At 42.1% G+C, this 14,498-nt stretch overlaps 2 protein-coding genes across 2 annotated transcripts; one reads left to right on the top strand and one right to left on the bottom strand.

Moving 5' to 3' along the window:
* The first annotated feature begins 1,669 nt into the window (after positions 1–1,669).
* On the top strand, positions 1,670–13,888 carry zcchc4 (zinc finger, CCHC domain containing 4). Its single transcript, XM_038732209.1, has 13 exons — positions 1,670–1,851; positions 2,359–2,477; positions 2,574–2,656; positions 2,875–3,147; positions 4,030–4,110; positions 8,899–8,971; positions 9,047–9,197; positions 10,108–10,208; positions 11,475–11,596; positions 13,074–13,149; positions 13,243–13,294; positions 13,429–13,576; positions 13,701–13,888. The coding sequence occupies exons 1-13, from the start codon at positions 1,770–1,772 to the stop codon at positions 13,822–13,824; spliced, it is 1,485 nt and encodes a 494-aa protein (XP_038588137.1). The 5' UTR covers positions 1,670–1,769; the 3' UTR covers positions 13,825–13,888.
* On the bottom strand, positions 5,782–8,886 carry si:dkey-219e21.4 (nuclear factor 7, ovary). Its single transcript, XM_038732210.1, has 7 exons — positions 8,566–8,886; positions 7,932–8,152; positions 7,506–7,601; positions 7,115–7,351; positions 7,004–7,023; positions 6,788–6,918; positions 5,782–6,602 (listed from the first exon to the last, which is right to left on the bottom strand). The coding sequence occupies exons 2-7, from the start codon at positions 8,148–8,150 to the stop codon at positions 6,007–6,009; spliced, it is 1,299 nt and encodes a 432-aa protein (XP_038588138.1). The 5' UTR covers positions 8,151–8,152; positions 8,566–8,886; the 3' UTR covers positions 5,782–6,006.
* Positions 13,889–14,498: the final 610 nt, after the last annotated feature.

The following is a 14,498-nucleotide window of genomic DNA, read 5'->3' as shown; positions in this document are numbered from 1 at the left end:
AAACGCCACAACAGTTAAGCTGGATGGAAGAGTAAGTCAAGTTTCCGGTGTGACATTTCAAAATAAAAGCCGAGTCCGGCAACTCTCTGAGGATATTTTAGGCATCTGCGCAGCAAAATCAGTTCTCCCCTTCTATTGTTTTAGTGTTAAGTTTTCCCTATCTGGTCAAACTTATTTAGGCAACGTCTGGGAATTATAAATATCAATACCACCAAGCCAATTATGTACCCTATTTAGAACTGTGTTAAGTAAAGTAAAAATAAAGAATATTCATACTTTTATTTGGAAGAAATTCCCATCCTTGGTCATATTCAATCAAATTAAATATGAAAACAGATATCAAATGATATCAAGCCTTAAGATCCCCAAACCAACCAATAGCTACTCCTATGGCAATTCAATTGAAGTGATTCACTTAATAAGTGACAGGTGATCGCTAGTTAATGAGCTCAGAATGGAAATGTGAACATCTAACTTTCCATGAAAAATGTGCATCTCCATCTGCCAAGGAAGAGCAAATAGCTTCAGAGCAGCTTCATGAGATTTACTAGTCAGATGGATTTAATCTACATTTTAAAACAGGGCTGTTTAGCAAAATGGGCTCAAAACAATAGGTAATGATGTAATAAGTGACTTTTTTATATTTTACTATAGTGGCGTAAATTGTCAAACAATCAAATAACCCAAACCAACTGACATGCAATAGCCTAAAATTGAACATTTTGGGCCCCTGGGGCATTTTGCTTGCTAATCCAGCCTTGATCACAATTTCTTTTCCAGCTAAAATTAATATATATAACGTACAATATACACCTATATGCACCTGCATGGTGTATATGCTTTCAGTTACAGAGCTGCAAAACTGAATACACAATCGCACATATAGGCCTACTGATTTGGAAAAACTAATGTGAATCCACTAAATATGCATCATTACCTGTGGCTTAGGCAATTATCATTACTAGCAAAATCAAAAATAAGAAATCAGTTAGAGTTAAGAGATTGCTGTTACCTTCCACACAAGCTAACGTTTCCATTCCACAACCTTAATGTTTTTACTTTGGAGGAATGATTTCAACGCTTCCTGTCTAATGTTAGGTAACAGTAACATCCCGTCTGTGTTTTGATTCAGCATCCAGCAGACTGCTCCCGAACAGAGCATCCACTGCGCTGGTGGCGCAGCATATGTGGGAATTGTAGTATTTAAGAAAGAAAACACCCATTCTCATGAGCAGAGTGCTGCAGACTTTGGACTACAAGACCGTCTAATGTAAAGAAAGTGCATTGTGAAAGAGACTGGCTGTGACAGAACTGCAGTTTCAACTGGGTCAGTGTTTTTGTGTTGTTTTGTTTTTAAAACAAGTGAGGAAGAAAATGACAGCGCTGAATAACACAGAACAGAGCTAGGCTATATCACTATTATTTTCTTTGATTTCAAGCACTTTCTATCAATTGGGGCATGGATAAAGCTTCTCCAAGGAAAACATGGAATCCACAATAAAACACAAATAGTTATAGAAATTCAAATGTAATGATAATAATAATATGCATATCCCCAAACACAACATAATGCACCGTTTGGTTGAAATTAAAGCGCTGACAGAATCTGGCTCTGATTTATGGCCAATTAGCTGTTACTGCGACAACAAGCTCGTGACGTCTTATCCGCGCGACAAGAAACGTTAGGACGTCCACCTGTTTAGGCTGGAGTCTCGTGTTAAAAAGTTTAGTGGAACGTTCACTAACTGTGTAACCTTACCGGCACCGATATGGCCGAGGCAAACGACGACAGTTTTGGAATAGAGGTCATTCTTCCAGACGGCGATAAACCAGCGCCATGTTGTCTGCACGGTAAGTAACAGTTAATTTAAGGTTACTGGACATCCGTAGTGGTTAGACTGTCATAAACGCAACACCAAACTGCGTTAGGAAAGTCTGTAGCTCAAAGTTGCTTTGCGTTTTTATGCATGTAAACTCTTGAGACATTTATATTCACGATATTATACGAATGAGTAATATATTTTAATATATTCGGCGCACAGATGCAACGCAGAACAGCAAGTGTCGCAGTAAAATATCAACTGAAATTGCGTTACGCTCTAAGCCATCCGGGTCTGACGTTAAGTCAACGTTATTGTGACAGAAGTACGTTAGTGGGAATAAAATATCTACCTAATATTTACCTATGTTGCAAATGCATTCTCGCCTTTTAACCGCCTAACCCCGTAAATGTCTACAAATGAACGTTATGCTGTGAGTGTTTGTTTGTGTTGTGTAAATTACAACTGTTCTCAGTGTCGGGGAAGGACCAGAGCAGTTTCTAAACGAATAACAACACTTTCTCATGTGTTTTGCCAGGTCCAGCCTTGTTATTTGAGAAAGTGAGCAAAGGAGGAGAGAAAGGCAGGAGGTTTTATGCTTGCTCGGCCAGTAGAGACAGAAAAGACTGCAACTTTTTCCAGTGGGAAGATGAAAAGGTAGGCTGGCTGGAATTCTAATTGTCACTCACAACAACATTTCTGATACCCGATTGATCCTCTGAACTCTGACATTTTAATTAATTTGCTTTGCAGGTGTCGGAGGCCAGGCGTTTGGCCAGAGAAGCAGAGAACCAGTCAAAGAGACCCCCGTTCACCCATCAGGAGTACTGTAGCAGGTAAGAGGTCTGCAGCCCGTCAGGAAGCCAGGAAGTATACTAAGGCAACACATATTATCTACATGGTTTGCTTTTATTGTCTCTATAGACAACATTATGAGCTTGATTTACCATAAGCAGACTTTCAACAGGTTTAAATGGTTGAAATGTTAAGTTGCCTTTCGAAAAGTGAGCCTATTAACAGGCAGATCCTGAAAGGTCTGTGATTTGTATCTCAGGTTTAGAAAGTTTGTCTCCCTCCCACTGGATGAGAAGAAGTTCTGCCAGGACTGCCAGATGCTGCTCCTGCCGGGAGAGCTCGAAGCCCACTCCTCTCACAGATCCACGGCCGTCACCGCGGCCCAGCTGAGGAGGCCCAGCGCGCTGCTGCGTCCCCTGGACAACAAGAAGAGCAACGCCCAGTACCTGTTCACTGACCGCAGCTCCCACTTTCTGCTGGACACTCTGGCTGGTCTGGGATACAGGAAGTTGCTGTGTGTGGGCACGCCCAGGTGAGGGAGATTAATGAATTTGACGTTGCTGATAGAAGAACATTTGTTTAAATGATGGCCGGCCATCTTGTCTTAAAGGGTCAGTTCACCCAGATCTCTCTTTCCACCAGTACTATCTAGCTAAGTGTTTTGTTCTTTCTTTTGGTCGGGGTTGAGTTTTAGAGTTTCATATGTGTCGCTCAAAGACTTGACAAATAGGTAGTAGTGCTGATGAGGCCGGATGACATCACCAAAACTGCCCAATCAATAAGTCTATGACTTTGTTGATGTCAGCTGTTGTGACAGGAAACAGGAAAGAGACAAGAACAAAAAGTGATGTGTGACTAGTGATGCACTTTGACCCCCGACCTGCAGGTTCGGGTAAGCTTACTGGACGGCATTGTCTGCAGTAGTTCACCTTCTCTTCCCCTCTCTCTGCCACGCTCTCAAATACAGAGAGCTCTCTAACTGCTACAGCCGCAGGATCAGCACCCAGGAGAGGAGAGGAGTCAGTCCTGACAGTTGATCTAGGCCCTGCTATAATGTATAAAGCTGGAGGTTTTGGGGTCGAGTTTGGCTGGTGTATTAATGCTTATTTTTGCGGGGTCAGTGGTGCGGACTGGCTCTCATAACGGTGAAAGCGACCCATGAAAACGAGGAAAAATGGCCTTTTAAGAAATTAAATTCGTTTGACCTGTTATGGTCTAAATGCAAGTTTGGAGGGGGTTTTTTCACCATAGCAACGATAACATTTTAGAGAAAATACACAATACTTCTAATATAACTTTAATAAATTTGTCTAGTGTCACCTACAGTCACAAAATGGTCAACTGAGAATTTAAACACTGTTAGGAATCCGTTTTTATTTTATATTCAGTCAGTGATTGTTGTTGTTTGTGCCAGACTCCAGGAGCTGATCAAGTTGCGAAACCTGGAGCAGAAACATGAGCCAATGAAGAGTCTACTGCTGGACATTGACTTCAGGTTAGTGTGTTCTCATTTAATGGCATATATACATGGAAGGAAAGGTCTGCACTAGGGGTCTAACGGTACATGTATTCATACCGAACCGATTTGAAACGGATGTGTGCGGAACATATGTCAGTTCTGAGTTTCCACACGAACATGGTGGACCAAATCTCCGCCTAGCACTTCAGCCAAAACGTCTGCTTCAGCCCTGCCTCTCGCTAGCTAGCTTCATGGCCAGTGCAGAGAAGCCAGAGCTTCAATACCTTCCCAGATCATTAAGGTCTCCTGTTTGGAAACACTTGGGATTCCTAGTGAAATACAAAAGAAAGCAGTGTGCTGACACGACTCAGGAGTGATCGGGTATGTTTCTGGCATCACGTCAAACATGCATTCACTCATTTGAAATGGTACCACACGAATGTGAACATCACTACTACAAGGGAAAAAAAGAGAGTGAAGTGCAGTTAAACAGACTTTAGAGTGCACTTCACTTCCGACTTCGGAAAAGATATTAATTATGTTTTTTTTTTAATCTGACCAGGCCTACAAGTTGGGATCGATAAAGCTGCACTGCGATCCAGTTATTTTATTATATTGTTTTGAAAATATTTTATTTAGTGGAGAACTTGATAGTACTTTGTGTGTGTGTGTGTTTGTATAAAATTAACTTCTTAAGGTCCTTTTAGGACACTTTGCTGTTTGAACGCCACGTGTTTTTGCTGAATCTCAAGAAATGGTACTTTTACTAAGTGTAATAATATATTAACGATTTTTAACGTTCATAAAATATATACTGATCATATAACACTATTCATGAAACCCAAAAAAGAATAGTATAGTGTTTAAAAGCAGAACTTTAATGCATTTTCATACAATTCGGCAGGCATGCAAAATTTGGCATAACACCTGTGACAGACGACTGCTACCCCCTCCCCTGCCACAGTTACGCTGTCAATCTGTGGGAAATGCTGTATAATGAGAGCGATATATAGATATATTTTATTATGTTAACTTTAAGTTTGTTTAAACTAATTTTAAAAGTCCAAAATAAACAACCAGCAAATTCATGTTAGCATTTTTTCCATTTACTGTACCAAAAATAAACCGAACCGTGACTTCAAAACCGATGTACATAACGAACCGTGAATTGTCTGCACACATCATCATTTGTAGGGGTCTGCCATATGATATGATTCACCATATATCCATCCATCCATCATCAACCGCTTACCCTGCGTACAGAGTCGCGGGGGGCTGGAGCCAATCCAGCTGACATCGGGCGAAAGGCGGGGTACACCCTGGACAGGTCGCCAGTTCATCGCAGGGCCACACATAGACGAACAACCACTCACACTCACATCTAAAGGCAATTTAGGGTCACCAATTAACCTTGTCCACATGTCTTTGGACGGTGGAGCACCCAGAGAGAACCCACGCAACACGGGGAGAACATGCAAACTCAACATAGAAAGGCCGGGGCAACCTTCTTGCTATGAGGCGACAGTGCTAACCACTGCACCACCGTGCCGCCTATCATATATCCATATCATTTTTAATGATATACATAAGAGCAGGTGTACAACAAACCATGGTAATATGTAAGAAGTGCAAGCAGACTACAACAGCAAAGTGGGCAATGCAACAAACTTTCACCACCTCAAGCAGAAGCACCCGGTTGAGCATAGGGCTATGCAATTTATCAAATTTTATTTAGGCTTCCAACAATTGTGAAAGCAGGATAATGGAGATCAAACAATTATAGTGCTGCATTCTGTTTTGCAGTGATGCTCTGGTTTTGTCTCGTTATAAATCCAGCGCACCCCTTTCCTATACAGCGGTGGTTCTGCCCCATCCTAGCTCAAGACATTCAGATAGAGTGCACATGCCTGTCTGTGGTGTGTGCCTGCAGTATCACAGAGTGTTGAGGTGACAGAGTTCCACGTGATTGGGCCATATCTGCTTCTCTGGGGGTCTCAGGAAGCGTATAGCGGGGTACAGGGGCTCGGTGAAATGTTGATGAGCCCTGTCAAATACCGGCGTCACGGCTGCAGAGAACCTCTGCAGGACAACCATGGTGTCCGCGTCGTAGAACATCAGCTGGCCCTTGTCATAATTCACCCACACTCCGACCTTTCCCAGCGGCGTTTGCCCGCCCTGGCACGCCATACGCCGGTCGTTGTGCCAAGCAGAAAGATGGCCGTTACGAAGCTCCACGCACCACGAGTTCCTGTTGCGGCCCAATTTGGCACCCTTGTCTCGGCCCTTCCTCACCAGGCTGGCGTAAGCCACGCCCACAGCCCAGGCAGAGGAGCAGCGGACGTTGACCTCCCAGTAACTCTGAGCGGCTGTGACAGGAGCCAAGCCCAGGGCGCAGCAGACCTTATCAAACTGAAGGGGATGCTCCGGGGCTGAATGGGCAGAGCCTGAGAAGGACATGCTCCGCCCCTCTGGGGTCACCGTCACCTGGCTATGGCACGTCTGCCTGTCAATCACCATGGGGGATGAATCTGAAATCAAACACAGAATCCTTATATTTGTAGATGACATTTTGACCTTTGCCACACCTCAAAACAATAAATAAATAAAGCTAGACACTTAGATTATTCTAACCTGACGTTACTCACAGTGACACCCTGCTGCCCAGACAGAGTTAGCTGGTGGAAGGGATTGGTATGATGTAGAAATAACGTACCTAACAGAAGAGTCTTCCTCTGTAGCTGAGCTTTCAGTAGTTTGCAGAGGGAGGATAAACTTTTAAGGAGCTTTTCAAATCTCTCCTCATCCAGTCGGATTTCCTTCTCAGAGGCCTCGGGCTTCTTAGAGCTGGAAGAGTGATCACATAGATTATAACGAAACAGAGTTGTGAAACAGAGCTGAAAACTTTACCTCTGATGGTGCAGTGTTTCACCTCAGATTCACAGATTGGGCCTTTAGGAAGAGACAAACAGAGGTAGTGATTAAAAGCCTGTACAGTTACTGGATGTTTAAACAGTGTTAGTGCGCAGCTGTTGAAGCGGACCTTCGCGTCGTGCTCAGTCGCTGGGCTCTTGCTCAGCGCTCTCTGGATGCTGCTGATGCTCTTAGTGACCTGGTCCTGGTGTTTTTTCCAGTCCCTAAGAACCTGGTCCAGTTTGGTCCTGGTCCGTTTCAGGTCCAGCTCCAGGGAGTCGATGACAGCCTGCTCGTCATGTTTCAGGACACATCGCATGTTCTCGAAGCGCTCTCGAGCCTGCTGCTTCATCACCTCTGTGCTCCTCTTCAGGGAGGAACATGGAGCGCATGAAGGCCAGATACACACCAAAGGATTTTATTTACTGTATGTATGACTGCAAACACCGACCTGTTTGCAGTCTTCCTTGATAGTGGTCTGATGTGTGTTTGGTTGTGTGAGGAACTGGTCCCATACTTACACACAGATCTGCCTTGCGTTTCTTCAGAGACTGGATGTGAGCCTCAGTCTTGGATCTCTCAGCCTTCAGCTCCTCCACACGTCTGGATAGCTGCTCCTGCAAGGTAGAGAGTTACAGCCAGTTAGCCAGAACACGTGAGAGATTAGTGAAAGGCTAACAGTAGGCCTGCAACTGACACTTAATTTCATGTTTGGATATAGACCATCTCCTTTGTCTTTTGTGTTTCACACATGTACACCCAGTTACAGTGTTTTTACATCAGCGCGGTTTAATACCAGCGGCGTGCTCTGGCTCAAGAAGATGTGAACCTCATTGGCCTGTCTCTTTACATCCTCACTTGAAGTACTTAGAACAATTCATCTCTGACTTGGTCTGTACTGTTGAGAAAATATCCCGGCGCGTGCGCTTCACCACGCTCTCGTTTACCTCAGAGAGCTGTGCAGCTTTGGCTATCTTCCTCTGTAGTTTTGGAGAACGTGGGAACGGCTGAACAACCCCGTCACCGCTGGGGCCCAGTGGGGTGAAGCTCGGGCCGTCCCGCAGTACACCGTGGCTGTCTGCAGAGGGCGGCGCCAGACCACTCTGTGCTGACTGAGCCTCTGACGCCTGTCCATTACCAACAGATAATGCCTCTCTTTCTGCCATTTCTGAGATGTGAACAAAACGACACACACACACACACACACACACACACACACACACACACACACACACACACACACACACACACACACACACACACATACATATTAAACCTCTGCCTGAGAGATTTCCCCCTTTTTACTCAGTTTAAAGTATTTTCTGTGGATTTGCTTTAGCTGTAGAGTAACCAGTCTGTTCGGAATCCATGCCAAGTTTTTTTGCAAAAACCCTGTCCAGGACATGGGCTCATTTCCTCCGCAGATTTATCGTTAGTCGTTTTAGCAGCTTTCTAAGACAGTTTCCTTATTAGTGGAGAATCAACCTTTAGGACTCCACATGCTGTAAGAGCAGTATATCTGTAATGCATAGTCAAATGCAGACTAAATAATATTAAGCATTAATAAATAGCAGTTCTTACCCGAGGTCTCTTGGTGCAGTGTCTCTGCAGTTTGTTTCTGTAAAGAATGTGCTGGGTAGAAGAGCAGAGAGGGTGTGTTCCTGTGTTACAAGCTTCAGCCTGCAGACACCTCATCGTTACCTGGATACACACCCCAGGATCCACTCAGTGTTGGCCACCATTGTGTGTTGTATGTACAGTAGATAGGTTTAAACTTGCTCTTGTTTTCTAGCCAGCTGTTATTAGGCAAAGGACACAGAAGCATTAGAGACAATCTGTTTGCATTTGAAGGTTGTCTGAATGTAGAATCTTTGAATAAATGCTGACTAACATGATGTCTTCATAATGTTTCAGGTACGCTCAGTTCTACAACCAGGATGAATTCTGTCACTACAACATGTTCAACCATCACTTTTTTGATGGAGAGGTAAGAGTTATAAAAACATCTCTTTTTACATGTTTTATTTCCAGTTCTCTATAATAAGGATCTGTCTCTTGTCAGGCTTCCAGTGCCTCTGTGCAGGCCTTCCTCAGAGAGTGTGACGGGGAGAAGGTGGTGATGGTGGCTGACCCTCCGTTCGGTGGCCTGGTGAAACCTCTGGCCAATAGTTTCTCTCTGATCTCGCAGACATGGAGGAAGCTGCAGAGTGCTGGTTAGTGTCATTGTGGAGGTTCACGTCCTTTTTATATTTGTCAGATATTTTGTATGACTGCTCAGTTCCCTGGCATATTTAGTTCTAGTCTTTGCTGTTCCACAAGAGGAAGTTTACTGGGGGCAGTAGGAAGCCCGCAACCACAGATCCATACCCCATGGCTCCGCTGACGAGAGCAGTGAACCAAACAGTAAAGCTGTGGGCCATAAAACAATAAACTGAAAGAGGCTAAAACACTGTAGAGATGAGGGTTTGTCACTACAAGTGGCCCCTTTTTACTTTACACATTTGATCCATTGTTCATATGAAAATGTTGATTAAAGGTCCAGTGTGTAATATTTAGGAGGATCTATTGACAGAAATGCAATATAATATCCATAACTATGTTTTCAGTGGTGTATAAAGACTTTACATAATAAACCTTTGTTTTTATTACCTTAGAATGAGACATTTCTGTCTACATACACCACGGGTCCTCTTACACGTTTCTACAGTAGCCCAAATGGACAAACTGCTCTTCAGAGTGCGTTTCGTCACTATGTTGAATATGTACGACAAAGAAGGGAGAAGAAGTAGTCTGGTTTATTAGAAGTAACTAGAGAAGTGAAATTTGGACAAATGAAGGCCCACACATTTTATTTCGCACGAGCGGTCGGAGCATGTCGCCAACCGTAGCTTTTCCTACGCGCTTGCAAAGGGAGGGGTGAGCAAGTCGTTGGTTACAATTAGCAACACTCACCACTAGATGCCAGTAAAACGTTCACACTGAACCTTTAATGCAGCTTTAACCTGTCATACCAGCAACTTGCATCAAAAAACAAAATATATGAATGATTCTGCTACTTCAATTTTAAATTAGGAACCCCAAGTCCGGTGTTTGAAGCTATCGTCCATGTGTTTCTGTGTGCAGACAGCAGTAACGCTGACATGCCCATGATGTGGATCTTCCCATATTTCTTTGAGCCTCGCATCCTGGAGTGTTTCCCTTCATTCACCATGCTGGACTACCAGGTATACTGAGAGTGCATAACTTTCAGCCATTGATCAAGAAATTATTACGAGATTGAAGAGCTTTAGAGATTTACTGCAGCAGAGTGTCTGTGAGATTTAATTGTAAATCTCCAGCAACTTATTTTTCATTTTGATTCCTGATCCACAGACTACAATGTCCCAGTGAAATAAATCAGCAGAATAAGCGTCAAGAAAGCATGACAGTGGTTGCACATGACCAAAACTGAAGCTGAATACACCTTTTTCACAGCAGATGGGTTGACTTGTCAAACACAGATGGAACCAACAACATAATTAAATGCATTGTAATAATTGATATCAGTGAATGAACCCGCTTTTGTTAGTGATAATAGTAACAGCTGAGTTTTTGTGTTTTATACTTTTTTTGTGCATGTAATAGTTTTGCAAAGTGAAAAAGCCCAAAGTCCTTCCCAAAAGGAGTTCCCATCTCCCGCAGAAAACACTGCTCCTGAACTGCCTGAAGACAGCTAGATATTAGTCCAGCCTTTACTTCCATAACCTCTCTGCATCACTTTCTAACACGCGTCACAATGCTCGCCTAGTCCCCACACCCTCAAAAACACTGGTGGAGAAACACACTGAGCTGCAGCACACACAGTGACAACACGTCCGTCCACTGTCGCCCCATCACCCCCACCCTCCCTACCGAACCTTAGATACCAGTGGACAGTTAAAACGTTATGAATGAAAGATAAATTTGTTACAGATTAATAACTTCACACTGTGAAACTCTTGCTTTAGTCTAGGTTACAAAGCTGTTTGGGAACGTGTACATGATCATGTTCACATATCGGCAGGAGCAGCTTTGTTTTGAATCGCACTACCTTGCTTGTCAGGACATGCCCCACTCTGCTTCTGATTGGCTAGTAGTCCTTTTCATAGGTACTGCACATATGCATCTCCCAACAAAGATATAGAAGTGAGATGCTTCACTCCGTAGCTAAAACAGAGCGCTCAACACACAAGGTGGAAAGGGGAGCTGCAGCAATGTGCAGTATGATTTTTTGAAAATGAAACCATGTTAAACCTGTTCTGGTACAACCCCGAAATGATGAACCTGAAAATGAGCGTAATATGGTGTAACGCTCGTTGGGCGGGAGCGGTAGCACAGTGATTCATAGATGAATGTGACGACCAGCAGTGGATTTCTGTGATTAGACTATAAGGTACAGGCTGTGCTTCTTTTAGAGGCTACATGTTTCCTTGTGGACTATAAACAATAAATATTTGTTTGTTTCCAACCAGGTGGATTATGACAACCATCCTCTGTATAAACACGGGAAGACTGGCAGGAAGCAGTCTCCTGTCAGACTCTTCACTAATATTCCACCCAGAGAAGTTGTCCTGCCCAAAGAGGAGGGCTACAGGTATCAACACAGCTCTGATCTAGAGCCTGACCGACATATCGGCTGAAATAATCGCCTGACACATATATCACTGTCAATCTATTTGATACATGGCAACAATGAAATGCCATGTTTGAGGTAACATAGAAATAGTGTCACCATTTGTGTAATGTGACCAAGATATGTACTAACACAATTCTGTAGCAATCAAGGTTATTGGGTCTTTGTTATACTTGTTTGGTTATAGAAACAGAACATCAGTTTTCATTTATTTACTGTGGCAGCGTCAGACGCTCAGGATCTGCTTTGAAAATGTTTAGGAACCAATACAAAGAAAATTAGGCATTTTTTTTGTAAATACATCTGGCAAATCTATTTGAAATAGCATGCACTGATACTCGAGAGTAGCATTAATCTACATGTAGCAGCATCCTTCTCATATTCAAATGGTTTTAGAATTATATCGTGTGTGTGTTGTTGTAAATTGTTCATTACTGTGACAGTACAATACCATTAGCTTCATTTGTTATATGAAAATGATATGTTTTTGATACCTTTGAGGAAGATTGTTCATTAAGCAAAATTAGCCAAATTTCTTAGACACAACAGCGTTAAATGTATTAACTAGGGCTGCATTAGGCCAAAAATGTTATCACGATAAAAAGTTTCATATCTTTCGATATCGATAATTATCACAATAAGTATGAAATCGTTATTTTTTTCCAGTTTAAAGGCAGATTTTGGCTCCTGAGTGAAAGTTGAAGAAACCTGATGGTAAATTGTGGTTTAAACTCTTCTTTATGGTCAGAACTCGATGCCAAACACTTTACAAAACTGAGGTAGAACATTCAAAACAACTATGATAAAATCTTTGTCAACATAAAATTAAAATAAAATAGTAGTGAATTAAGTGATACATTTATTAAATATTAATTGAACATTTGTTAAATTGGCATAATAAGTGTTGTTTTATTGTCTAGCCCTAGCTTCAGCTGTTGATTATTTTAGCTGTTAATCGAGTAATCGCTTAAGAAATACTTTTTTTTTTTTTTTTTTTTTTTAAGAAAAATAGTAAATATGCAAAAGAGAAAATCAGACGCGTATCTTTAAATGAACATTCTCAAAAGAAAAATCTTGTTGTGCAACAGTAATAATCATCCATGCAAAACACTGTGCTGTGTATATAGTTGTGGATAAAACGAAGCTACGATGCAAATAATGAGAATGATTTTTAGTAATCGAGGAATAGTTTCAGCCCTGTTTATTACATGAACCTACATGAGGTTTACTCAAACTAAAAACTGTAAGTTAAAGTTATGACTTACTGTAAACCAGGCGTTCGTTATGTGACCAAAGAATATATAAATAATCTGACCGAGCATATCAGGGACACGTTTGGGTGGAACTCATGTATTGTAGCTCGAACCACACGGTTCACGTGAATTCTGTGTTGAAGTTGTGTATTTAAAGGTGGTGTATCTTCTCCTTTTCCTGTTAGATTTTGCTCTGTATGTCAGAGATTCGTCTGGTCCCTCAACAGGCACTGTGCTAAGTGCAATGTCTGCCCATCCAAGGTACAAAACCACAACTACTGTATGTTCATTAGATTTGCTAACTCCAATTAAGGCACATGTTATACATGACTTCTGTTTTGTCTGTCTCTGCAGGACGGCAGAGAATGGAAGCACTGCTCAACATGTGAGAAATGCGTGAAACCATGTATGTAAATGTGTACAGAATCACTTACACAGATACAGTAGTAACTAACACACCACTAACAAAAGTCCTTCACATCACTATTTTACCTTTGCTGTTTCATTAAAGTGTGTATTTATTACATTTTTCCCTCCAAGCCTGGAGACACTGCCAGTCCTGTGGCCGCTGTGCTCTCCCAGACCACCCATGTGGACACGGTCAAGGAAAGGAGGGCTGCTTCAACTGCGGCAGCCTGGAGCACAAACGCAAGGCCTGCCCTCTCAAAGACACGCACAGGATCAGCAGGTGAGCTCACAGAACAGGTCCTGTCACGGGTTCAAGCTTTTCCCTGCGCCAACAAATATAGCATTCAATATTTGCATGTGTTAACTTGCTCCCCTGCGCCTGTCTTTGTCTTGCCCCCCTCCAGTCATCGGTCCAATGCCAAGAGTGGAGGTAAAAATATCTCCCGTCATCCCCTCTTCAAGCCTAAAGCTAAGAGGAAGTCTGGAGCGGCTCGCAGAGCTAAGAAGATGGCTGCTCTGTCTGTGTGAAGCTGTGCAATCTCAAGCAGAGTGTTTTAAACTCAAATGAATAAAAAGAAGTAATATAAAAAGAGAATTTCCACTATTTCTTTTTTTCATTTTAATGCATGGACACCCAAAGTTGGTACGTTTTTCTTTATGTGGCAGCCTTTCTTAATCTAATGAAAGTAACCTCCCAGTTAGTAGTATATGCATTTAGATGAAAGTAAAAAATATATTTTATATTATGACCGTATAAAGTTGTTGCAGCTGTTTTGTTAGTAAACTTGACTACTGTATTTACACATCCAGCAGACATAGCATCATTAGTATTCATTTTAGACAATGGAAAGCTCTCGAAAGAATCTAGTAAGTGGACCTTGAGAAAAGAATTCTTTTGTCAATTATTGTTATATCTCAGTGTATGTGAAGGGGCTTAAATGAGGAGGGAATTATATAATTCATCATTAAAGTTGCACCTCTGTGTAATAATAACTACAATATTCTAATCTAGCGATCGCGTCTGTCGGGGTCAAATTGATCTCTATAAGCAGATTCTAAGATTATTAGAACACTTTCTTTTTCGAACCGTTTAAATATTTTAATTGTAACAACGGTGTGAACCAGATGGTTCAGTCACGTCGCAGGACCAAGTTACACACATTAAAATACATACTTAATAAACATTAAGTTACAAACTCCAT

The sequence above is a fragment of the Micropterus salmoides genome, unplaced genomic scaffold (assembly GCF_014851395.1).
Source record: "Micropterus salmoides isolate LMB-PRFRI ecotype aquatic unplaced genomic scaffold, ASM1485139v1 Ms_hic_scaffold_2, whole genome shotgun sequence".
NCBI lineage: Eukaryota > Metazoa > Chordata > Actinopteri > Centrarchiformes > Centrarchidae > Micropterus > Micropterus salmoides.
Note: the sequence above shows the minus strand (reverse complement) of the source record. Positions and strands in the feature narration are given on the sequence as shown.

Excerpts from the sequence above, each read along its gene's own strand:
- zcchc4 (XM_038732209.1), top strand. The coding sequence starts at position 1,770 with ATGGCCGAGGCAAACGACGACAGTTTTGGAATAGAGGTCATTCTTCCA. Across the intron at positions 9,198-10,107 it reads GAGGAAGCTGCAGAGTGCTG|ACAGCAGTAACGCTGACATG; the intron begins GTTAGTGTCATT and ends TTCTGTGTGCAG. Across the intron at positions 13,150-13,242 it reads GCAATGTCTGCCCATCCAAG|GACGGCAGAGAATGGAAGCA; the intron begins GTACAAAACCAC and ends CTGTCTCTGCAG.
- si:dkey-219e21.4 (XM_038732210.1), bottom strand. The coding sequence starts at position 8,150 with ATGGCAGAAAGAGAGGCATTATCTGTTGGTAATGGACAGGCGTCAGAG. Across the intron at positions 7,352-7,505 it reads AACGCAAGGCAGATCTGTGT|AGGAGCACAGAGGTGATGAA; the intron begins GTAAGTATGGGA and ends TCCTCCCTGAAG. Across the intron at positions 6,919-7,003 it reads GCCCAATCTGTGAATCTGAG|CTCTAAGAAGCCCGAGGCCT; the intron begins GTGAAACACTGC and ends TCACTCTTCCAG.